This window comes from Sporothrix schenckii (genome assembly GCF_000961545.1).
Source record: "Sporothrix schenckii 1099-18 chromosome Unknown Cont49, whole genome shotgun sequence".
Taxonomy (NCBI): Eukaryota; Fungi; Ascomycota; class Sordariomycetes; order Ophiostomatales; family Ophiostomataceae; genus Sporothrix; species Sporothrix schenckii.
The window spans coordinates 4,039,862-4,063,666 of NW_015971150.1; the positions used below are offsets into that span (position 1 = coordinate 4,039,862).

At 53.4% G+C, this 23,805-nt stretch overlaps 9 protein-coding genes across 9 annotated transcripts; 5 read left to right on the top strand and 4 right to left on the bottom strand.

Moving 5' to 3' along the window:
* Window positions 1-533: 533 nt before the first annotated feature.
* On the bottom strand, window positions 534-1,652 carry SPSK_05383 (CDK-activating kinase assembly factor MAT1; the record flags this gene model as incomplete). Its single annotated transcript, XM_016732131.1, has 1 exon — window positions 534-1,652. The coding sequence occupies one exon, from the start codon at window positions 1,650-1,652 to the stop codon at window positions 534-536; it is 1,119 nt and encodes a 372-aa protein (XP_016583820.1).
* Window positions 1,653-2,273: 621 nt separating this feature from the next.
* SPSK_05582 (nuclear movement protein nudC) lies at window positions 2,274-2,910 on the top strand (the record flags this gene model as incomplete). Its single annotated transcript, XM_016732325.1, has 2 exons — window positions 2,274-2,286; window positions 2,357-2,910. The coding sequence occupies 2 exons, from the start codon at window positions 2,274-2,276 to the stop codon at window positions 2,908-2,910; spliced, it is 567 nt and encodes a 188-aa protein (XP_016583821.1).
* A 355-nt stretch (window positions 2,911-3,265) lies between these two features.
* On the bottom strand, window positions 3,266-5,419 carry SPSK_05044 (uncharacterized protein; the record flags this gene model as incomplete). The annotated part of the gene is made up of 1 exon (XM_016731797.1): window positions 3,266-5,419. One exon carries the CDS (start codon window positions 5,417-5,419, stop codon window positions 3,266-3,268), a length of 2,154 nt encoding a protein of 717 aa, XP_016583822.1.
* A 748-nt stretch (window positions 5,420-6,167) lies between these two features.
* SPSK_05519 (thioesterase superfamily) lies at window positions 6,168-6,983 on the top strand (the record flags this gene model as incomplete). The annotated part of the gene is made up of 1 exon (XM_016732263.1): window positions 6,168-6,983. One exon carries the CDS (start codon window positions 6,168-6,170, stop codon window positions 6,981-6,983), a length of 816 nt encoding a protein of 271 aa, XP_016583823.1.
* A 493-nt stretch (window positions 6,984-7,476) lies between these two features.
* On the bottom strand, window positions 7,477-10,206 carry SPSK_04944 (uncharacterized protein; the record flags this gene model as incomplete). The annotated part of the gene is made up of 2 exons (XM_016731703.1): window positions 7,477-9,108; window positions 9,217-10,206. The coding sequence occupies 2 exons, from the start codon at window positions 10,204-10,206 to the stop codon at window positions 7,477-7,479; spliced, it is 2,622 nt and encodes an 873-aa protein (XP_016583824.1).
* A 537-nt stretch (window positions 10,207-10,743) lies between these two features.
* Window positions 10,744-11,056, top strand: SPSK_05716 (uncharacterized protein; the record flags this gene model as incomplete). The annotated part of the gene is made up of 2 exons (XM_016732455.1): window positions 10,744-10,764; window positions 10,808-11,056. 2 exons carry the CDS (start codon window positions 10,744-10,746, stop codon window positions 11,054-11,056), a joined length of 270 nt encoding a protein of 89 aa, XP_016583825.1.
* A 5,463-nt stretch (window positions 11,057-16,519) lies between these two features.
* Window positions 16,520-17,277, top strand: SPSK_05541 (pre-mRNA-splicing factor SPF27; the record flags this gene model as incomplete). Its single annotated transcript, XM_016732285.1, has 2 exons — window positions 16,520-16,556; window positions 16,625-17,277. The coding sequence occupies 2 exons, from the start codon at window positions 16,520-16,522 to the stop codon at window positions 17,275-17,277; spliced, it is 690 nt and encodes a 229-aa protein (XP_016583826.1).
* Window positions 17,278-17,983: 706 nt separating this feature from the next.
* Window positions 17,984-19,260, bottom strand: SPSK_05323 (cAMP-dependent protein kinase regulator; the record flags this gene model as incomplete). The annotated part of the gene is made up of 2 exons (XM_016732072.1): window positions 17,984-18,685; window positions 18,760-19,260. 2 exons carry the CDS (start codon window positions 19,258-19,260, stop codon window positions 17,984-17,986), a joined length of 1,203 nt encoding a protein of 400 aa, XP_016583827.1.
* Window positions 19,261-21,591: 2,331 nt separating this feature from the next.
* SPSK_05055 (LEM3 family) lies at window positions 21,592-23,707 on the top strand (the record flags this gene model as incomplete). Its single annotated transcript, XM_016731808.1, has 4 exons — window positions 21,592-21,811; window positions 22,157-22,314; window positions 22,411-23,335; window positions 23,415-23,707. 4 exons carry the CDS (start codon window positions 21,592-21,594, stop codon window positions 23,705-23,707), a joined length of 1,596 nt encoding a protein of 531 aa, XP_016583828.1.
* Between the last annotated feature and the right edge of the window lie 98 nt (window positions 23,708-23,805).

Below are 23,805 nucleotides of genomic sequence, written 5' to 3' on the forward strand. Positions count from 1 at the left end.
GTAGTTCGGCTGTTGTAGACGGGCGGCATTCCCTTTTCCTCTCCTTTTTTTGCCATTTAATTGCCACCCGCTTTTTATTATCTCTCTTTGCCAGCTGTTGGCTGTCCACCCACTGTTGACTGTTGATTCAGCGAGGCGTTTATATTCCAGGGTTTTATCATTTTTACCAACCTCCTTTTATTTCATTTTATTTCACATCTTTAGTTCACCCGAGCTGTTTTCTATTCCATTCACCATCTATGCTATTCCACGTTTTATGCGTTTATTCTAGCTTCCTCTATTCAAATACATATTGAGAATTTAGTTTTCATTTGATAAGCAAAGATGCCTACTGAAGTGTATAATCACGCCCGCTTTATTGTGAAAACTCTCAGCAAATAGTCCTCCTTTTATAAATATGATACAAGTGGCCCTTGACACAATTTCATCACAGTTTTTATCCAAAACGCCGACTGCAATGCATATACAATAAAAGATCAAATCGAACAAATAGAGTCAGAAATAAGCCGCTCTCTAGCTCAGTAGGAGTCGACCTACATCTTGATGGGTACATTGGATGGGTCCCCAGCTGCCAATGATGCACCGTACGTTGCCACGCCCACGGCAGACGACCCTTCGCGGCCCGTCTCTTTTTCGTCGTCGACAAAGACGGCCAGACCGGAGAACGCCTCGAACAGTGCCCGCGCGCAGTACTCGTGCACATCGTAGCCGCCCACCACATGACTGTTGTGCTCGCGCGCGCCCTGCAACCAAGTGTTGCGATACTCACCGGGCTGCACACGGAAGCGTGAGGGAGCCGGGTCCAAGCCCTCGTATGGATCGTAAGGCCCGTCGGCTGCTGCCGCTGCTGCCGCCGCAATCTTGCGCTTGTCCTTGAGACCACGGATCGTGAGTCCCGGTGCATTGGAGGCGTTGTCCCGGTTGAGCAAGGCCTGCTCCTCGGCATTGAGGAGCCCCTCACGCTGTTGCTGGCCGCGGCGACGGAGCATGATACGCCCAGCTGCCACGCCGCCGTCGTCGTCAGGTGCCTTGCTGAGACTGTCGAGATCGGCCTCGTGGGCGCGCACCTTGGCCCGACGTTCCTCTTCGTCTTGGCGCAGGGCTTCCAACCGGCGAGTGCGTGCTGCCTCCTTCTCCGTGGCCATGCGCGCCTTTGTGAGCTCGTCGGCGCGCTCCCCGCGGCGGCGGTTCCGGTCAATCTCGGCCCGGTGCTCGGCCTCCCACCGCGACAGCTCGGCCTCGGCAGCGCGACGCGCCGGCACAACCGTGCCGACGAGGTCCATGGTCAGGGACTCGACCTTTTCAAGGTATTCGTTGTAGTCGTCGAGGCTCTCAAAGTCGTCCTGGCTTTGGTTAAAGACTGCCGCGACTCGTCGGCGCAAGTCGACTTCCCGCTCAACAACAAGGTCGTCAAAGAATGGTTTCCGAAAGTCCTTGCGACGCAGAGTTTTGTGGCAGCCGGCGTAGGGGCACTGGTTGGGACCGGCAAAGAGGCGGTTGACGCAGTTGGAGCACATGGGGTGGTAGCACTCGGGGTTGATAAGAAACACCATGTCTTTGTTCAGGTAGCGGATGGTCTTGCAGACGGGGCAGATGTCGTCGACAGACCCGTTCGTGGTGCCGCCAGTGGCAGCTGGGTCGACGACATCCATATTTCCTGAAGAGTATGCCACTGTTGTGGTCGCTGGAACTCTTTGTAGAGGCTTGTTTCGGAGGAGTTGGCCGATGGAAGAGGAAGCCGTTAATCGATTATGCAGCTCGTGGCTGGTCAATCGAGAGTCGGGAACCGCTTGTACGCTCTCACGGCATTGGGTTAGAGCACACTCGACTTGATGTTACATGTGCTGCGCCCGTTTTCAGAGGATTCAAAGGGTGCAGATGGTCGAGCTACCGCCCTCGGACGTGATCGTGGTCGGCAACAGGTTGAAGATGAAGTTGGAGTGAGGAAAGAATCAGGCCTGGGGAGCTTCTGAAGCTACATATACCAAGATTAGTCAGATTTTGGCAAGGCTGGAGCTTTGTTCACAACTCAGTGCAAAGGGCAGCCGTGATTGGCTAGCGACATGGCTGATGGCGGGGGAAGGCCCTAGAATCTCAATTGTAGGCGTTCGGAAGGAGCGCTTGGTGCGTTAGGGCGGGGCGGGCAGGTGCATTTCGTCAGCCTTTCGACCTCCTTGTTCCAATGTCAAAAGTCGCCCTGATTTGTGACCTCCCGATCTCACTCACGCGACTCTTTCTCTCTCCCACCGCACATAACTGGGATATAATACACCATGGCTGACAATGGTACGTGCTTTATTTTTTCTGTCAACCCTCTACGTCCCAGCGGGCAACACGTACTAACGGGCACCAACAGAACCCACGCCCGCCGAGGAGGCAGCCGCCCGCGCCAAGGAACAGCAGGAGCAGGATGCGCTGCCGTACAAGTGGACTCAGACCATTGGCGACCTGGATCTGACCGTGTCGATCCCCGGCAACCTCAAGGCACGCGATCTTGTTGTGGACATCAAGAAGACGGCGCTGTCGGTGGCCATCAAGGGACAGGAGCCGTTTGTCAAGGGCGATCTCTTCCAGGCGGTGCGGCTGGACGAGTCGACGTGGACGCTGTCGGCCAACTCGGACGGCACCAAGACGATCGAGGTGCACCTGGACAAGATCAACAAGATGGAGTGGTGGCCGCACGTGGTGACAACGGCGCCCAAGATAGACGTGACGCGCATCCAGCCTGAGACGTCCAAGCTGTCGGACCTGGACGGGGCCACACGTGGCATGGTGGAGAAGATGATGTTTGACCAGCAGCAGAAGGAGAAGGGCCTGCCGACGTCGGATGAACAGAAGAAACTTGACATTCTCAAGAAGTTCCAGGCGCAGCACCCAGAGATGGACTTTTCCAACGCCAAGATCAGCTAAGCAGTTAGAAGCAGATGCAGAGATACGTCAAAAAGACGTGAAATTTGTTAAGACTATGATATTGAATGAAGAAAAATAGCCATTTGAATAGCCATTTGAATAGCCGTAAAATTGTAACCTCCGTGAAATATGATGCAGAGTCTCACAATTTACAAATATGAGGAATATCTTGTTCTATGGGATGCCAAAAAGTGTGCGAGACCGTCCCTAGCGGGTGTATGATGTGTTGCAAAAAAAGCCACCAGAAATGCAAATATGCTTCCATGTTACCCGGAATATGTTCCCAACCTATCCATCAACGCCATATCCTAGCCAGTAATGCGCCAAAACAACCTGGAGAATATTCACAAATCTTTTAAGACATAAACTGCTCGCCTAGTTTTGCAGCTTTGAACTTGCTGATGCGCGGACCGCCGTCATCTAATCCCACGGGAACGACGGCCGACTCGCTCGCCTGTAGAAACCCGCCCTGTTGCTGGATGAGCCGATTGCGTGTCTTGTGGTATTCCGTAGCCGCCTCCTGCATCAGGATACTAGCATCCAGCTCGTGGGGCTCTCTGGGCTGCGTCACCGCCGTTCGCTCAATGACTTCGTCGACATGCGTCCTGCCCTCTGGGCCGTCTGGCGCGACTGTGCGGTCCGCGTCAAGGAACCGGACAGGAGCTTGGTGGGGGCCTTTTGGGAGACCGCCGTTAGTAGCGGCCGTGCCATCGACATCGCCACCGCCGCGGGCCTGTTTGAACCGGGAAACGCGCTTCGGTTTCTGCGTGGCATCACGTGCCGCTGGCGGCTGGGGAATGGTGCTGCTGCTGCCATTTTGTTTGCTCCCACGTTCTACGATGACCTCACTCATCGGGTCGACCACAAGCTGCGCATGCGCCTTGTCCTTGGCCTTGGTAACCACAGAGGCAGGGGCAGAGGTTAGGGATGCAGCCGGTGGCACGGTCTCCAAAGGCGCAATGTCCACAGAGCTGGCAAACGACACCTTCTTTGCATCGCTACCTGTGGCCTTGACCTTGGTGCGGAAATTCTCTGTCGGTTCTTTCAACACCGATGTTAGACTTGCAGGCGACTTGGGCGATTGCACGTCACCATTTGCATTTGCCGGGGCGCCGTTGGGCGCATTGCCCGCAGCCACCGCCGCAGCCTCAGCGAGGCCCGAGACACGAATCCGGCCCAGGCTCTCCGCAACGTCGTCCGTCGTTGCAGCAGCGGCACCTTCGGCCCCAGAAGCCGCCGACGGGGCCAAGGTGGATGGATGCTGCAGCGGAGCCACACCCAGCTTCCGCTCCAACTCCCGCATTCGCTCGCGGTATGTCTCGTCGATGACGCTGTACTTGGATCGGCCGTGTTCATCCTCCGCATCATCATCATCTTCGTCGTCATATTCTTCTTCGTAGAAGTCATCGTACCCCTCGTCGTCGTCAGACGTGCCCTCCTCTAGGTCGAGCTGTGCGACAATCGGTCCAATCTCGGATATACTGTACTCGAGCATCTCCCGGCGGAGGGCAGCCTCATCCGCCGGCTCGTCGTCGGGTACAACCGACGTCGAGGCGTCAACAACAGACTCTTGGTCCTTTGCACTGCGCATAATGTTTTCCAGCCGTTGCGCCGCAAAGGACGTAGGCTGCGGGAAAGAAGAGTAGGAATCGCCGGCCTTTGCATACTCAGAGAACGACACAGTTTTGCGAGCTGTTGACGTGTTCGGTTGAAGTTTCGATGCTTGAAGCTTCTCTTTCGTCACGTCTTTTGTCTGCTGTGAAACCTCCGGGTCTTTTCGGCCTGCAGTGGTGTCTGTTGTCGACTTCTTGGCCGCAGTGGGGCCACCAGGTGGAATTTCATCGATGCCGGCCTTCTTCAGCGCCTCCCTCACACGCTCTCGTGTGTCTGATGGCGTGTGTAGCTGTACGTCGATCACGTTTCCGTCCTCGTCCAGTTGCTCGACAATGTCCGTGACGGGGTCGTCAAGGTCCCCTCCATCGCCATGACCACCACCAGCTTGTGCGTCCTGTTCGGTCTTGTCTTCGTCATCCAGCATCTCCGTCAGCCCGCCGAGCTGCAATGCCGACAGCTGCTTCACCACCGCCTCCACCTTCTTTTCCAGGGTTTCTGTGTTTTGGTGCACATAGTCGAGTCGCCGGCCGATGGCGCTGGCAATATGGTCGGTGCTTCGAGTAATCGTCTGCCCCTGGCGGGCACCAAACAGGTCGCACACGGTCTGGTGGTCGACCAGCTGGCCGTCAAAGTCGCGGCGGATGCGCACGAGGGCGGCCTGCTGCGCTTGCTGTGTCGCCTTGTCGTCGCCGGCGACCTTTCCCCGGGCTAGGTTAACCTCGTCGGCGAGGGCCTCGTATTCGGCGCCGAGCAGGCGCCAGTGGTCAAGTGCCTTGCTCAACTTATTCATCTGTGTATCGAGTTGCGCCGCGCGGTCTTGGAGATTGGCAAGCAGGTCGTGCATCTGCGATAACGCCGAAGCCTGTGGCAACGGCGGTTGCGTTTGTTGTGACATTATGGTAGTGATATGAAGGAAAAAGGAAGAAAGGGGGAAAAGGAAAAAAAAAAGGGGGGGGGGGGGGAGAAGAGGAAGACAAAATAGGCAAGTGAGGTTCAATCGCGCAGCATTCATGAAGTCACTAAGCAAAGAGGCGACAAAAGTGAAAACGAGAAAGAGCACCCTAACAGAATACCTATTAGGCTCTAATGCCTCTCTCATGACAGCATTGATCAGCAATTGTCGTCCCCCGCCAAAAAAAAAAGCTGGTCCGATAAGAGAGATACAATCACGTGTGCGCGTACACTCTAATTGCGTTCGCAAGACCACCCTTGTAAACTGCAGGTGGAGAGCCGGAGAGTGACAGAGAGCGGTCGAGTAAACCTCGGTTTACGTAGAGTGGAGTCCTGCACGGAACGTGAGCTATGATCTCGGATCGCCGTCGCCAAGCGGTGCCTCCGTTTCCAATTGCTTCGTTCACTCAGGGTTATTTACTCTTGCGTCGCGCTGTGAGAACGAACTGCGTAAAACTGGGCCAAAGAAGGTATTCCAACTGCTCGCTCACACACAGGTTGAACAGAAACCTTGGCGACTGACGCCATTTCAACTGCATGCGACGGCTTTCTTGCTTACTGCTGTGCCAACATCCTCCTTGACAGCCTGTCGGCGTCACGACACACTCGTCTTTCCAATAGTCCTCCTACTCCTCCTCCTGCTGCCAGTCCTCTCCTGTTCCACCCCTCTCTCCCTCTCACATCTTTTCACAATGTCCCCAAAAACACCATCGACAACTGCATCGGACCCCGACACGCCTGGCGATATCTATGAGCTCCAGGGCCACCCCGACGCCATCGCCGAGGCCGAATACTTCCTGAGCGTCCCGTGGTGCCGTGTCCACCTCAAGCCTGCCGAAGGCCGTCCAAAAGGAAGTGCTGCGGCCAAGGAGATCCGTATCGTGCAGCCGGGCTCACGTCGCCGTGTCAAGCCTGCCCTCAACGCCGACGGCTCCTTTACAAGCAGCACCAAGACAATTGACAATGCCTTTTCCACAACACTGCACACACGTGACACGATTGGCGCCTTTATCATCTTTTATGAAGAGCCATCCATACCGGCGTCGGCTGGCGTCAGCCCCGGGTACCGGGCGCCCATTCTCGAGCTCAAAGCCCTCATGAGCATTGGCCCAGGCATCAACGGCCACATTGGCGTGGCGCACGGCGGCATCGTAGCCACCATCCTTGACGAGGTGCTAGGCCTACTGATGCCACTGAACCTGGCGCGCGACAGACACAATAAGCGCATCGGCGCCACGGCGCCGCCACTGCCCGCATCGACCAACCCCTACGGCCCCGAAGCAGCCGCCGAGTCGTCAGCTACCGTCACCAATGGCTTCGTCACGGGCTATCTAAACATCACGTACTCGCGTCCTGTCCGCACTCCGGCGGACATTTTAGTGACGGCGCGGTTCGTCCGCAAGGAAGGGACACGCAAGTACTTTCTCGAGGGCTCCATATGGGACGGCAAGTCTCAGTTGCTGGCCAAGGCGGACCTTTTGTTCATTGCACTGAAGGAAAGACTATAACAGGTACTGCACGATATACGTAGATATCCAATTTCATATTCATTGGTAGCGCTATCATTATTCTTGTAAATCCAAAAGGCCGCCTCTCAAGCTGCTTCGCGCGAACCTGTACCACCCCTGCATGTTTGATTACTTTAGAGAATAAGAAATGGCAAGTGAAGTAGTGACAGATATAAAAAGTCAGTGCATGGTAATGACGGGAAAGGGAACAAATGAAAAAAAATGTAGACAGGTATCAAAAACATTGCAAGGGAAAAAAGGAGCGAAATAGGTTAAACCAATGACACGCTATGCTGTCGTATATACAAAAACAGAAGAAGGCAGAATAAAAAGGGAGGGGGAATATGAAAGGAGCGGCTATGGGAATCATGTGTTGGTGATAGTAGATGCGATGAGGGGTATCTCCTTGGCTTATTTTTTCGTTTGCATATTTTCCAAAAGTGATGTTGCGGATGCACTGCCATGTAGCGGTGCAGGCAAAGCCGCGGTATAATCAATTGATCCGCTTTCCATCCAGGAATCTGGGGCTTTTGGTGTCGTAGTACAAGTTGCGTTCTTGCGTCTGTCTGCGCTGGTCAAAAGTGACGCGTTCATCTTCGTCGAGTGTGAAGGCCTTCTTCAGCCAACCAAAGGCACTACGCTTCTTCTTCAGCACCGGCTGGCCCTTGGAGTCCTGCGTCATCGTTGTCACGCTACTGAGCATGCTCATGCCCATCGAAGATGGAGCATTGCGTAGGTGGTAGGGCCGCGACGGGACCTGGCCGGCCGTGTGCGGGCGCTGTTGCAAAGGCGAGTGCGGACTTGCCTGAACAGGGCGGAAATACTGCTGATCTGAGTGGGGTGAGGGGATAACGTTCGGAATGGTGGGCGGTGAGTAGTCGTGGCCTGCACCGCCTACATTAGTTGGCGTCGCGTCGGTGACCTGCACGCTGGCCGTGCGTTCCATGTCGGAGCTGTAGGCCGAATCTGGGCCCGTAAACGTGCTGTAATTTTGATAGGTCCGCGGCGATGCAAAGACAGGGCGGTGCAGCTGTGGTGCGTTGGGCGGTGGCACCAAGATAGCGTCCGGTGGAGTCGTACGAAGAGACACGCGTTCACGGATGGACGTCTTTTTCTTAGGGATGCCTTTGTTGAACTCCGCGTCAATGGTCCTGTCGGAGGAAACTGAATCCGCAGGCGAAATAACGCTTGAGGACTGCCTCGACAATGTGGAGTGGCTATCGCCGTGCAATCCGCTGGACAATGGCGCTGTGGTACTTCTGTAGCTCAGGCGCTCTTCGACAGGCGGGATAAACAGCCGTGGCGACGGCACCTCAGCACGAGAGCGTGGTTGTGATAGAGTGAGATCCGGGCTGGAGGTGTTTCGACCACTCTCGGGGACACTGGGTGAGGGCAGCGGAGACGCTGTCGGCGTATAGATCTTAGGTTGCAAGATATAAAGGGGCTCGTCCTCTATTGTCTCCTTCTGCGGTGAGAGAGATCCGGTTGGGCTACCGACAGCTCCTTCTAATGCTACAGTTTCGTTCCTATCTTGGTCGACTATGACGCGCAACGGGATTGGCATAAGATCGTGTTCGGAAGACGATACGGCTGGAGCATCCTTGATGACAGTCGAATTTGATTTGATCGTCACAGCATCAGCATCTTGGCTGTCCAATTCTGCCGCAGGCTCATCTGACCGGCTTGTTGTTTGTTGTGTCTCGACGGAATCCTCAATGGGATTTTGAACCATGGATTTGCCGGAGCCTAGTAGTTGTTCGCTTGACACCTCCGCTGGCGGTGTATACTGAAGCGAAGGGACCAGTGTGGCAGCAGCAGTGGCATTGTTGCTGTTGCTGCTGCTGCTGCTGCTGTTGTTGTTGTTGTTGTTGTTGTTGTTGTTGTTGCTGCTGCTGACTGTGCTTAGTTCCAGAAAGTTGGGTGCCATTATATCACCGAGCGCACTGAACCGAAGAGAAAGGCGAGGCGGCATTGGGGTCACATTAATACCGGGAGACAAAGGTGGCGTTGCTTCGTAGGACACCCTAAACGATGAATCCTGTGACTCTTGAGACTCTTGCGACTCTTGTGACTCTTGTGATACACGACTGGTGAGCTCTGGTAGCGTGTACGGCTTGACGCTGAACTGTGACGCAAATTCAGTTAGTATGGGACGTCAATAAATACAAATTGGAAATTGTCTCAAAATGAAATGAAGAAACACCTCATGAGACAGGGCAGGGTAGCAACATACTCTTGTTCGGCGGCTGACTTCACCAGCGCACCGATCCATCTCAGTCACCATATCGGCCAGCTTGGAAATTAAAAGATCCAACGTATTGGTTTTCTCCTCCAGGTCGGCAAACGCATTCAGCCAGCCCTCGGCGTTTCCGCGCATGGCCTCAAAAATCTCGACCACCTCGGCTGGCCGCTCGTGACGCCATGAACCATTTTCTTCCTTGGTCAAGTAGGCGGTAAACTCCTTTGTAGACCGTAGGCCTTCCGAGACATCCTGGATCGTCTGCACCAGGGCGGTCGTCGTTCGCGACAAAATGTGCTCAATGCGGACGTTGCCCTCGACAATGCGAAGACGAAACTCGCGGTCCTCCAGCATTTCCTCAAAAGCAGGCAGATTTCCTAGTGGCAGCTTGAGGTAGTCGAGGCGGGTGTTGAGATCCTGCGTCGCCAATTTCAGGTCCTCCATGGCGGTCTTCAGAAAGTCGTCCACCTCGTCGATGTGGCCCTGCAAGATTGCGACGACCTGGGCATCACTGTTGGCCATGCCCTTGAGCAACAGGTACACGCCAAAGGCAATTTGGGCCAAGAGCTTGCGCAGCTCGTGGCAGTTCTGGGCCGGGCGCATGCGCCACAAGGCGGCGGGTGGACCTTCGGTCTTGTCCTGGTCGAGAAGGCGATCGCGGCGAATCTGTGGCGTGTCGACCCGCAGTTTTGGCTTCATAGAGAGAGTGCCGGATGAGACTTCGGCAAGTGATTCGGCAAACGCTTCCTGCATGGTCGGGATCGGATGTCGTGGGATCGGGGGTTTCTTCGGCCGTCGGCGCGGCGCAGCTTCTGCCGGATTTTGGCTTTGGTCTGGTACGGGCGACGCAGCAGATGGCGAACGCGCGGACTGAGGTTGAAGGGAAGACAGGCGCACAGCAAGCTGGGCATTTTGGCCGTTCTGGCGCAAGGATGCCGCTGCCTCGGTTGCTGTGGACGTCATCGTGTCGAGTCTCAATCCCATGAGCGACAAGTGAACAGAACAGGGCCGATTTGGCCGGTCGGCTACACCGACAAAAACAGCGTACAACCAATGCCGTGGTATTAAGTTTCCACCCAATGGCCAGTCACTTGTAATCTGCGCTAGCTTGCAGACAAAACGCAAGATCAGTGCAACCGACGGAAGGCGGATGCCACAGCTGATATGTAAGTAAACAGGGGGAGGAGCCCAGCTGATTGGGCCGTGTAGAACGTGCTCAGAACCAAGTCGTATAATTGTGCAGAGTAGCACGACGTGCAAACCAACGTCCCGTCAAGACAGTGGCAGGCACTCCGGCCCTAACCCTGGTGCTGGTTTAACGTGCAGGAGACGTTGACCAAGGTCACGTAGTAAGAAGTGTCAAGTTGTCAGGAGCTGTGTGCCAAAGGCATGGCGGAAGTGCAATCCAGATTGGGGTAGAAAACCCAGGTCTGGATTCGTCGAGAGCGAGCGAGGTGACAAAGGTAACAGGAGGGCGAGAGTCTATATCGGCGAAGCCAGTCACAAAAACAACCCGAGGAAATGGCCAGGGGGGAAGCACTGGTATGAAATCGTAGTTGACAAGTATGAGAGCGATGATAGCTAGATCGGCAAGCAGTCGGATTCGACGTGGGTTGCAACAGCCGAGTTCGACAAAGTATTCCTTGCTAGGAGTGAGCAAGAACGGTGTAATTGTATCCAATGGAGCCGAAGCCGTGTGCAGACGGAGCCGTCGAGTTGCGAACACGCGCTGTTGGTTGGTTGCGAGGGAGGAGAGGAGGCGAACTGCAAAGGGAGGGCAAGCCAGGCGACGTACGCCCAGGTGGGAGAACAAAGGAACAAAATCGAGCCGTAGGCGCTCTGTCGAGACGGCCTTGCTATGGAGCCGAGCCGGACAGCAAGGGATATGAGACGAAGGGGGTCGAGGCGAAGGGGAGAAAGATAAAGGATAAACAACGGCAGCAGAGAAGTAGATAGGCCAAAACAGATGCCAGGAAGGAGATGCAGCAACGTGAGACGAAGGGAACAAAACAAGAACAATGAGAAATCAAGAGACGAAGGAAGTTTTGTCAATAGGGTAGTTTGGCAAGACGTGAAAGGGAAACCCAGGAAGGGCGGTACGTTACAAGAAATGAGGGCGAGAGAGACCAAGAGGTAGAGGACCCTGCGAGATGAGAGATTGCTTTCCGGAGGGTTAGTTTTGGGGCTAGGGGGGGCCATGGGGGACGGAGAGGATCAGACGTGAAAGAACAGGAGGGAAAGGAGAGGCCTAGGGCGAAAATGCAGGCGATGAGCAGCAGGAAGAGGACCGGACCAAGGGGAGATAAAATCGTTAGCGTGAATACAATAGCGTGATAAGGTCTCTCTGCATTGCTACGTAATAGGAAAGATACTTCGTAGGGAATCGAAAAACGTGAAAGCGCAACCGGCCAGCTGAAAGAGGAAATAGGGAAATAGGAAATGCGCTAATCATTTGATCACAATGTAGAAAGAGCCAGGTCCTGCGGCAGGTGCAGATGTATTGGCACATTGCAGGCGCGGTAATCGAGGGGTAAACCCAGGAAGGCTGGCTGCAGCAGGTGTCGTGGGAGAAAGAATGCACATTTGCATCCATACCATTCGAACAGGGGAAGAGCAAAAGGGGGATGCGTGAGCGTGAGGATGTGTAAGAGGATATTAAAAATGAGTGAAGGAAAGGGGTCGGACGGAACCGAATGCGGTCGACAAGCTAAGTGCCTAGGAAACAGAGCCTATACTGTGGAGAGAGTGTTGTGAAGGTGCAGGAGACACAGGGGGCAGGTCAGCAAAGGAGACAGACGCAGGAACGAACCACAATTGTCTCATCAGTTTCAACATTTGGGTTGCTTCCAGGGCCGTGGAGAGGAGGCGGCGCAGCAGAGAGGGGAGGGGAAGGAAGGATGGCGTGCAGTAGTAGCAGCTCCAGGGAAGGATATCAGAAATGCTGAATCCATCTCGTTCTTGTGTCGACAAAAGGGCAGCGGAAGTGCAAAACACATTTACGATATCTTACGAAAGAGATAGATAGTGAACAAATCGAGAGCAAAGGTCCAAGAGTTGGCAAGCCACAGGGCCGAGTGGCCATGAGAGTCAATGGGGCCGTTGTTGGTGTAACAGATTCTCCGGCTGTGGATCTTTGGAAAGAGAAAGTCCCTGGGCATATTGGGTGGGGGGAAGGGGGAAGGCGAGTGCGTTGTGACTTCGTCGCGGATTAGACGCGTTGCTTGAGTCATGGACGTTGCTTCCGGGAAGCTGCACATGTACGCCTCTGTTGTAAGTATCTTACAACATAACAGCAATTGAAGGCTATCCCATAGTACTTCGTACGCTCCAGCTCCTGCGGCAGGCGGATCCGTCCTGATGCACATCAAGATGTTCCCTTCCCTTCCCACAGCATCACATCACATCCCTTTTCGGCTGTGGATGCTGGGACCCTGGCTTGAAACGAAACAAATAGCGAGCAAACGAGGGCAGGGGGGATAGACACGAAGGTTGAAACGAAAGAGCTTCTGGTCGATTTGACTACTTTTGTCGATCGACCAGGAAAGCTGCGTGGTGGAAGGTGGTGAGGGTGGAGAAAGCTTCACACAACTGCTTGCTGGTCTGTGATCTTCGGTGATTTTTTGGGCTTCGCTTCAGTGAAGTCGAGCAGAGAAGTAAAGTGAGGCGTGGTTTGTCTTTACGGTGTCTGGACGTTCTTACAATTCTCCGTGTTTCTCTTTTTTAAAATAATAATAATAATAATAATAATAATAATAATGACAATGATAGTAATAAGGCTCGGTATGCAAACTACGGCAAATCGACGCGGTCAACACAACGAACATCGCGCCGTCCCTTCGGTTTGTGGCAAAGAACTTCGGGCATTTCTCAGTAACTCTAAGCCAAGGAATATGTGCAAGCTAAAATGGCCTGTTAGGATTTGGGGATGTGCTGCAGGACTGGACATCGGACGACATCGTGTCACCGTCTTCGACGCCAGTCGCTCCTTCTTCATCAAATACACATACCATAGCGTGTCGTGCCATTTTGGTACGGTGGGTGCCAGGTAAGTGCGAAGCTCTAAAAAGAAGGAGCTCTGAGATGAGCAGGGGCCAGCGCCGCCGCTCAGAACAAGAAAAAAGCACCGTGAAAAAGCGGATGAACAGGGGCCAGGGGTCGACGGTAAGGGGTAAGGCAGGGGTGGAGTGAGCTCCGAGAAAAGCTCTGGGAATCTGGGCGTGCAGGATGAACGCACAACACGGGAAAGAACTGGGCCCAGAATGCGTACCCGGTTTTGGAAGGAGCGGCCCAGGATCAACACAACATGAAGAGGAGCTGCTGGATATGAAAAGAAAACACAAAGAAAATGTTGCGCAATCTAGACCCCAGCAGCCCTCTTGTGTTGCATACGAAGTAGAACCGTTATATTGTTTGCACGTGTGTTGTACGGGCGGGCGCATCTGCACACGTCGATTTAATCAATTTCTAGGCCGTGTTGAGTGGCCAGGTGACACGATTCCCGATGCAAAAGACGCGAGGCGCATCGGTCATTGTGAAAATTGGGTGCGCCGGTTTTGGGTAATCAGAACAGCTATGTTTGTGCAAAGTCTCCGCGACTAGCCAAACAGTCAATTAATGGACTTTCAAAATGTATCTGGCCGTTTCGAATCAGGACAGCCCGGCCCGGGGGTGGCAGTGTCAGCAGGGTGCGACGCGACGAGCGATTCGCGATACTGACCAGACAAGCTATGATCAACCGGAATAGCTGTCTGTCATACCCAGTATGCAGTGCAAGCTCAGCGTCGACAGAAACACGCCAAGTCACTGACAAGAGAACGATTCCCAAAGAAATGGAGAAAGTGGGAGGCTTTGGGAGTGTAAATAACCATTGCCCGTCACATAATTATCTGGTATTTTATCGAATCCTTCCGGTAGTGTAGAGTGTACAATTTATGAAGGCTATTTAATTCACTCCACACGGCAGTATCCCGTTTTAATTCAGAGCACCTGACGAGTGCGGGTACTTCCAAACTCGTTTTTTTATTTCTCGGCGAATTAGGAATTTGTTTCTCGTTTCTACCGTTCAGTGCCTTGACATGCCGCACCAGGTCTCTTGCTGCAGATTGGTAACGATGGCCCGTTTATGGGAAGGGAAAGCGAACGCGAATAGGGCCAATATGCTCTCCAGGTAATTCGTATCGTACATAAAGAAACAGAGACCAGGAGCAACAGAGATCGAATAGAGAGGCTTAGCCAACTTTTCTTACCCGTTTGCCAGATGTTTTGTTTTTTCGTCTCTCATCCCCACAGCGTTGGCACTTTAATTGTTATAATACAGTTATTAAGACGCATGTCGTACTGTGTCATTCTCGTTCACTTTGTCCCCTTTTTTGTTTGGTCCGCTATCTTGTTTCTCACTGGCAGGCTTGTATGCACAGTGGGATAACCTCATTTAAATAACCTTAGTCCGGTCTACATAAGACGCCAGCAAACAGCCGATACGACCATACAAGAGTAGCAAAATGATGCAACTGCAAAAGTGGCATTTGTACGTCGTGCACATCGGCGTTTGCAGAGATGGCTACAGCCGAGATTACAGTGACAAAAGAAAAGGGGTTGATGCGGGAATACCAGAGGCAGGAGCTGACTGAACTTGTTCATTCAAAAAAAACACAAAAGCATTCAAGATTCTCCACTCATTTCTGTTGTCGTTCGTTTCTTGTTCAACAGCCAGCCGTCTCATCCGGCGTCGTCCAGTTTGGCCCTTTATCAACGGGTTGCGTCGACTTGTTTTAAAGAGAGTGGCCAGGACATTGCCCCAGTTGAGATCCAAGCTTCATGCTAAAGAAGTTTAAAGCCATGGGAAAAGATTCTAGAAGAACCCGAATCGCGCTCGGTTGAGAACAAAAAGGAAGCTGCTCGGAAGCCGACGGTCATTCATCCGCAGCGTGAGATGTAGCAGTCCTTCAATCTAATTGCCTTCTGCCGTTCAAGACACGGTAGCGGTACCACATTGAGACTTGGAGCATAAAACAAACCACAATCTTCATTCGTATCGCCACAAATTCTTCAGCCTTCTCAACCCCGGTGCTTCTTTATTTAGATTGTCGTGGCTACAATATGAAACAGAAGCGAAGCTTGCGCAGCGGGACCTATTACAGGGAAAAGCGATCAGGGTTTCCAACGTGTTAATGTGCGTTCTTTGTCCTTGCTCGACTTGGCCCGACTGGGTAAGTCAACAAACAGCCTTACCTCGAAACAGCCTCGTTTCGTGTTTCACGGTGCAAACGACGGACGATGGATAGACCCGCGTTTTACATTATTCTGGGTTAAGGACGGACCACCTACGATCTCTAATCGGAGCCGTCCTACAACAACCTGACAGTACTTGCTTGTTTGTTTTCTAGTCGTGTCATTTTTTCTTGGCCAATTCAATTCCTTTCCATCTCATGATCATTCACGCCACATTAATGTGGTTTCAGACCCACTAATGGAGTTTTTATTTAACAATTTATTTTTAAAAAACCTAATATTAGTATCCCATTGTGCAATTGTATGAGAGTCTGAGTCTTTTTATATCACTAGCAAAGCCACCAATGTTTCATCGACTCTTTGCAATTGACACTTCTCGCTAGGTCGATACTCATTCCAGATGAAGAGGCTCTTTGTCTGCAGTATTTGTTTTTGTACTCGGTTTCTTTTGTTTTGGACAACCATGAAACAGCAGGCTTACAGCCTTGGTACGGTAGCAGGTGTTTGGGGAGGGTAGACACCGAATATTAAGTTACTGGATGGCAGAGGACAGACGACTTACAATGTTTCCTTACGTCAACTTGTATGTCGTACAAAGAAGAAATTCAGTAACACGACGCATGGTCATCCATTCTCACACTTTCTGTTCCACGGTTGTCATGATCACAGAAGACGACAAACGGCACAGCACAGGCACGCCAAGCTCTTGACTTATTCCGTCTCTGCCACACGACGCAAGACCATGAATATATCCGTACAAAGTAAAACAGCGCAGAAATAAAATGTAGAAATAAAGCCACAGATCACCATTGACAGAGGAGGACCGAATGACACGAAAGAAAAGTAAACAATAGGCAAACCTTCGAATTATCTGGGTTGTTGACCACTGCAGGCCATGTAGTGGGGTGGATTCAAACAGAAGCCAAAACTCAAGCCTCCCCGATTCTGCCGCTGCACACCGCCTTGGTTTTAGCTGAACAAGGCTGTCGTGATTCAAAGCCGCGCTTTTTGGCGAAGCAACCTTTAACCACCACATCTGATGCCGACATCGCCTCACATCGCAACCATGCCCTACATTACAAGTGTACACGAGTCGTTACCCTGTACGTTTACACTGCACAGCCCGCCCAATCTGTCGCCAGTTGGCGATTGCTAACCCCGCCGCATGTAGACGTCGACCCTGAACCAACACCCGAGCAGCGCGCCGCTGCCGAAGCCCTTGTCGCCCAAGAGCGCACCACCGTTCCCGATGATCCTCACCATGCTCTCCTGCGCCCGCCCTACGAGCCGAAACTGACGCCCGCCATGCAGGCGGAGGTAGCCCGCGTTGCCGCCAACCACACCGCCGAGGCCAAGGATGACAAGAAGAAGCAAACACAGCTCTCCGCCATAGACCTGTCCCGGTACGAGGTAGATGACGACGACGACGACGACGATGAAGGGGCGGCCGGCTCGGATGCAGCCGCTCTCCGCACACGACTGACCCGCGCCTACACCAGCCAGACGTACTTGCGTGGCCGCCGTGCCCACTTGGCGTTGCTCGACAGCTACGGCAAAAACGCGTGGCTCGTCGGCAACTGGCAGACCGAGGCGGACCTCCGTGCGCTCGAGGCAGACCTGGCCGAGACGCGGAAAGACATCGATCTTGTCACGCTACGGCGGCAGCGTGCACAGAACGAGGCCGCAGGCGAGCTGCGAAGCTTGGAGGAGACGTGGCGGACTGGCGTTGGCCGTGTCCTGGAAACAGAGGCCGCGGCTGAGGAGCTGCGGTTACGGATTTTGGACGCGCGTCGGCAGCGAGCCGAAAATGGCGAGGACGTCTAGTAGGAGAGAGAGAGAGAGAGAGAGAGCGTGTCTGATGAAGACTGGTCATATCATGCTGTGTGTATGGAAAGGCGCCTGGCGTTATGAGTTTTGAATACCAGAATTGAGCACTGTTTTTATCTTTTTGCTACGGACGACACAGTGAAGCGATTATAAACGCTGCTATAGTGCAGCGCTTTTGGCGCATGAATCAAATATCGTAACACACAAACAACCTGCCTCAACTACAAACTTACGATGTCGTGAAAGAGAGGACGAGAGGAATATGATCGTATTGCAAAAGAAGATTAAACAACAATAGGAGTCCCGAACGCCACCACCGTCGCCATCCCTCAACTAAGGATGCCCTCCTTAAGGGTGTTAAACTATGTCCTTGAAAGGTGCTGGGCCCTATGGGGTGTTTGTGGAGTGAAACGTGTTGTAAATATAGAGAGATTCTCCAAAAAAAAAAAAAAGGCAAGGGACGAAGAAACAGATACGATAGTAGGATCTCGAAAGAGAAACAAACCAAACAAGCTGCAAATTAATAGGATAAAAGGAGACGAAAACCGTTAGGCATGATAAAAAAACACAAAACAAATCATCAAGTAACGACCCAAAACCGCCTCCGGATTCCACTTTACCGTTGACCATGAATTTGTCCCTTGACGGTTGTAAGATACCGCTGTAGATATTTGGCACATATATCAAAATCAAGCAAACAACCTTAGGAAGTTTGCAGAGGATCCAGGTCCTCAACACCAGTCTTGACGCCCTCGTATCTTGTCCGGCGCATAATACCTTCAACAGGGCCCAATAGCCGCTGGAAGGCAGATTTACCCAGCGTCGCGACCTTGATGTCGGTCTTGGCAACAATAGTCGCCGCACGGGGAGCGTCATTGAGCAGCGCAAGCTCGCCAAAGAAGTCGCCCTTTTGGTAGTGCTTCACCGGGCTCTCGGTACCAGACTTATAGACCGTGGCCTCCCCGCTCTCCACCAGGTAGAAAGAGTGCCCCGGATCACCCTCGCGGATGATAGTAGCGCCAGCTGCAAACTTTTGTGTTTCGAGGGCGTCGGCAATCTTGGAGCGTTCATAGGGCGTCAAGGTAGCCAGAAGCGGCACTTCCTCGAGGAAGCTTTCGTACATGCGACGGCGTGCAAACGTCGACTCCATCAGGATGCGCCGGAATGTTAAACGGTCAAGTGCCCATAGCGTGCATGCCGGTTCTGCAGAGATGACTGTAGCTGCACGAGGTGCGTTGTACATGAGGGCCAGCTCGCCAAACGAACCTCCGGCCGCGATCGTATCCACCTTTGTACCGAGACCCTCAGGCCCGGATTGAAGGGTGCCGGAGCTGTTGACATAAGCGTCGAAGCTGCCTTTCTCGACCACGTAAAAGAAGTCGCCCGAATCCCCTTGAGTAATGACCTGACGCAAAAAAGTTTAGCAATCTGCACTTTGACTCTTGACACCCGCCCAATGAGGAATCAACCGTCGCTTACCTTGATGCCTTTTGTCGGAATTGGCTTTTCCATCAGAGCACCCAGAATCTGCGCAGACTGCTCTTCATCCAGGTGGCTGAAGAGGAAGTTCCCCTGGATGGCAGCCTTCAGGCGCTCGAGCTGCTCGGCCGACTTCTGGTGCACCGGCGGCGACCAGTTGTCGTATGAGTCGGTTACTGGTTTTAGAGACTCTGCGGACACAGATGTACGCCGTCCGAAGTTGTATTGTGCGGGGTACTCGCCGGGCGGGGGCGAGCGGCCGAAGTTCTGCGAGAAGTCCGACGAGGAGTCTGGTGGGAAAAGAGCGCGGGACGGACCGCCGACGGCGCCGGACTTGAGGGCAAAGGGTGACGTTGGCGATGAAACGACATCGTTCTCGTCCTCCTCAATAACTTGCTGCATAGGCCCTGCGTTATCTGGAGCCCTCCTTGAATCCGCCGACGGAGGACCGAACGGGTTTGAGTTGGCCGCAAAAGGGCTTGTGAAGCCTCCGCCAGACATGGCTAAAAATATGTACACAGAGAACTGGAGAGATGGCGATCGTGTCGTCGATATCGTAACGTTCGGCGAGGTAAGGTCGGAGTATTGCAAGGAAAATGAAGGCGCTGGTGGATAATTTGAAATGAAAAGGCCTTTAAATGGAGGTACAATTTGTCGTGGAATTTGAGATATGGCCCGACGAAATCGAAAGGGAGATAGAACACAGGCGTACGTTCCACGTGGATTAGGCGTATCCGAGTCTGTTGCCTGTAGCATTTGTTAGTGTGTACAATTGGAGACTAAACAAGGCCACACATTGATCAGATGTCGTGGCAATGCGAATATGATGTTGTGCTCTTGTGAACGGCGTTAATGTAGTGAGTGTGCTTCGGGCTAATTTGGAGGAAAGCGGAGGGTTGGAGGACAGAGCTGTCAAACAGAAGCAGTTGGTCTGTGTTGCGCGAACTTCGTTACAGCAATTGCCCGCGTTCACAGCCCCTTTCTGCCCCTTCCTTCCCACGATATCGATAACGGAGTGAGGAAAGATGACAGAGGAGAGCGTGTCAACATGCTGTCCTTGGGACCCAGGGCTTGCGGCTTCTCGTTGCGCCATTTCTTGAAAACGACTGCTGGTGATACGAAGATTGGTCTTGGGGAGACTGGGACGGGAAGTAATGCACAATAACAAACAGGAGTTGAGCAATCGGTAGGGTGACGATAAGAAAAAGATTGGAACACACGGGTACGGCTATAGCCAGAGCTTGTGAAGGACAAGGGCAGCTCAGCTCAGCAGAAACAAAGCCTGGGAGATGTATGATGATGCTCGACGGTGAGGAAGATGGCAAAGCAGTTTCCGATCACAACTGAGCTTGTAGCGAAACAATTTGGTCAACCTGCGAATGCGGAGGCGTGACGCAGCTGTAGAGGGACGAGGAGCTGGCGATGTAGCGGACGGTGGAGACGAGGGAATGGGAATAGAAAGAGAGATTGGGAATGGTTTATGATGTCGTCTGGTTTGGTGGCGACAAATGAGGGGTGGAGGTGGTGAATTAGGTTGTGGAGTAGGGTATGGGCGACAGGCACGAAGACGGACGGCGGATGACAAGAAACAGGAGGAGCCAGGAAAGACAGAAAGAGGCTTTGAGTGTAGTAGCTTACCTGGTGGAGGGGTGCAATAGTGCTGGAATGCTAGAACTTGTTGCTTATCTGCGGGAAAAATCAATCCGTCTTTGTTGTGTCGTTCTTTCCTGTCTGGGCGGCCTTGCTGCCTCTTGTCTTTGTTCTCACAACCCAGCAAGTGGGGTTGTTCGACCAAAACAGAGAATGGAGAAAGAGCGATGAAGAAAAGATGGCCCGGAAAGGGGCGGCAGGAGAGGCAGGCAATAAGAGCATGCGTTGATTGTATCGATGGCAGGCTTGTAATGTAGGATGACAGCTCAGACAGGAGCGAAAAAGAAAGAAGAAATGGAGAGTCGAAGATGGAAGGATGGAAGTTGGGCAAGCGGCAACCATAGAACAAGAGCAGCTGGGAAGCTGGGAAAGAAAGCAGAAGGGGGAAAGCAGGGGGCAAAGACCCAGAAACACAAGGAGAAAAGAGGTAGGAGCGCTGGTGGGAGCAGCGCAAGGCAAAAGTGCCAGTTTGCTGTTGCTTCCTGATGAGGTTGCTGAACGGTAGCAGTGTGTGTGGTGCACGTCTGGGGCCACTTCGAAACTTACGTCGAAGCAGCGCAGCGGCGGGTTAACAGCCCCTCACCCAAGCTCGCAATCCAAAGGGCCAGTCAGCGACGCTGGAACCGTTCTAGAAGGCGCACGGGCCACCATGCGGCACCGCCCCTCTTCCGCAAGTGGAAAGATTGGAACGACAGAAAAAAGCTTCTGGAGCTTCTGTGCAGCCGGCATTCCACACTACCCATCTGGGCAGAAACAAGATTGAGTGCGCGAACGGGGAAGGAGGGTCGGATCGCCTATGGGCAATATGTAAGACAGGTGAAGCGTGAAATCGGGCACAGCTGGCACTGGTGGGCCTCCTTTGCTCCTTCTTTACACATTCCCAAGGTCGCCTTTTCCTTTCCTTTCGGTTTAATATGCATCAAAGCGAATGTCCTTGTCGACAGCCCCCTATGGAGGCACGCAGCGGATGCACCACTGCGTCTTGGAAGCCGGGCAGGCTCCCTTTCTTGCAGCTAAGACGTGCTTGGACTTGGATGCACGCGCGGACTGATCGCCACTACGCGTTAATCCCTTGCGTCTCGGCCGGGATCACATTGCTCGTCACTTTCAAAATGGTCGCTCGAGCTTTTTGTGTCGCTGTCTTGGCCATTCTGGCTGACATGCATGTCTCTGCTTATCATTATGTTGGGGCTTGTCCCTGATTACTTGTTCATCTGTCAAATTTCCCTGTTGCCTGAAGTTGTTACCAGCCTCGCATCTTACGTAGGCTGGTCTCTGCGAATGCCTGAAATAGAACATCACGTGATTAGACCCACACCTGTTTCGTATGCTGTGGGATCAAATGCGAGACGCGCTGTGGCTGAGCCTAGCCAACCAACTAAATTTCGGCGCCACGGGCTAAGTTTCTACCTCCTGGAATTCTGCCACTGCGCCCGTCATCTGTAGCAGAGTTGCCAGCAAAGGGGGCAACAGCAAAGCAGCCACCCATCATCCATCAAAAAATAAGGCCATGCAAACTCGACCTACGTCTTGCCACGACGCGACATCTGCACTTTCTTTGACAGACGCAATAACACAGCGAGGATAGGGACATAAGAAGAGATACTGAACGACGCAATTTGCAAATCGACGTCTAAACGATGGCGCCCCGCGACGACGAGCCCGCCGATCTGGGCCACCCGGACTCGATTACCTCCGAGAGCGACTCGAAGCACGCCGAGAAGAAAAAGAGCAAGAGACCTGCAAGTACGTGAGACGTTTTGGGAGGAGGGAATGTGGATTCCGGAGATGCCGGGCGCGTTCTTGCGCGTTTCCTGGCGATCCGGCGGCGCGATATTGGGCATTGGGATCTGTGGTGATGATGGCTCATCATCGTCGCGATGTCGATGGCGATGCTATGGACCAGTTTGACTGACGATGATTCTGCACCCCCGTGAACAGACACCGCTTTCCGGCAACAACGTCTCAAGGCATGGCAGTAAGTTCGACGACATTTAAAAGACCCGGGAAGTCGAGACACAGAGGGAGAGACACCCGCTCACATCACATCACAGACCTATTCTCACGCCTAAGACCGTGCTGCCGCTCTTCTTCGCCATTGGTATCATCTTTGCGCCCATTGGTGGCGTTCTGCTCTATGTTAGCGCGCAGGTACAGATGATTCAGCTCGATTACACCAACTGTGACAACCAGGCGCCGACGGCAGGCTTCGAGGACATGCCGTCTGATGCCGTCAAGATGCAGTTCAAGGCATCTAGCAACTCGACGACGGCCGCCGCTATGTGGAAGCGCACGCCCATCGAGGTCACATACGACGGCGTCAAGGTGCCCTTCCCCGTCAACGTGTGCAGCCTGCAGTTCGACATCCCCGAGAGCATGGGCCCTCCCGTGCTCTTCTACTACCACTTGACCAACTTCTATCAGAACCACCGTCGCTACGTCAACAGCTTCTTCGACAAGCAGCTTAAGGGCGACGTTGTCAGTGACTCCGACGTCAAGGGCTCCAAGTGCGACCCGCTCGAAGTCAACAGTACCGGTGCCGCGTACTATCCCTGCGGTCTCATTGCCAACTCCTATTTCAACGACACCTTCTCCAGCCCCGTGCTGCTCAACGTCCAGGACGGCAGCAGCGACAACGAGACGTACGTCATGCAGAACCAGACCAACATTGCGTGGAGCTCCGACAAGCCGCTGTACGGCAAGTTCCCATCGTCAATGAGCTACTCACAGGTCTCGCCGCCCCCCAACTGGATCCACCGATACCCCAACGGATACACCGAGTCGAACCCGCCGCCCGACCTGTCCACGGACGAGTCCCTTATGGTGTGGATGCGCACTGCTGGCCTGCCTACCTTCAGCAAGCTGGCCCAACGCAACGACACCACCGCCATGCGCAGCGGGACCTACCAGGTCGATGTTATTAGCTGTAAGTGTTTGACTCGCCTGGTCACTCGTTCGGGTGACGGACCTGCGAATGATTGCTAATACTGACTTCTTTTTTCTAGTCTTCAACGTTACCGAGTTCCGCGGCACAAAGTCCATTATCCTGTCTACCCGTACTGTCATGGGCGGCCGCAACCCCTTCCTGGGCATTGCCTACCTCGTTGTCGGCGGTATCTGCATCCTCCTGGGTGTTGTGTTCACCGTCACGCACATGATTAAGCCAAGAAAGCTGGGTGACCACACATATCTGTCCTGGAATAACGCGCCGGCGCCCTCGCGACAGGCTGATGCCGGTGGTGCTGGTGGCAGTGCTGTACTCGCATCGGGCCGGGACGTCAGTGGCAGCGGGGCGTAGAATGCCATGTCCAAGCCGGCGCAGTTGGTTGCAGCGTATGGTTCCGGAAAGAATCCCATGCGGGCAAAATAGTCTCGGTGTGCGGAGACGAACTTTGG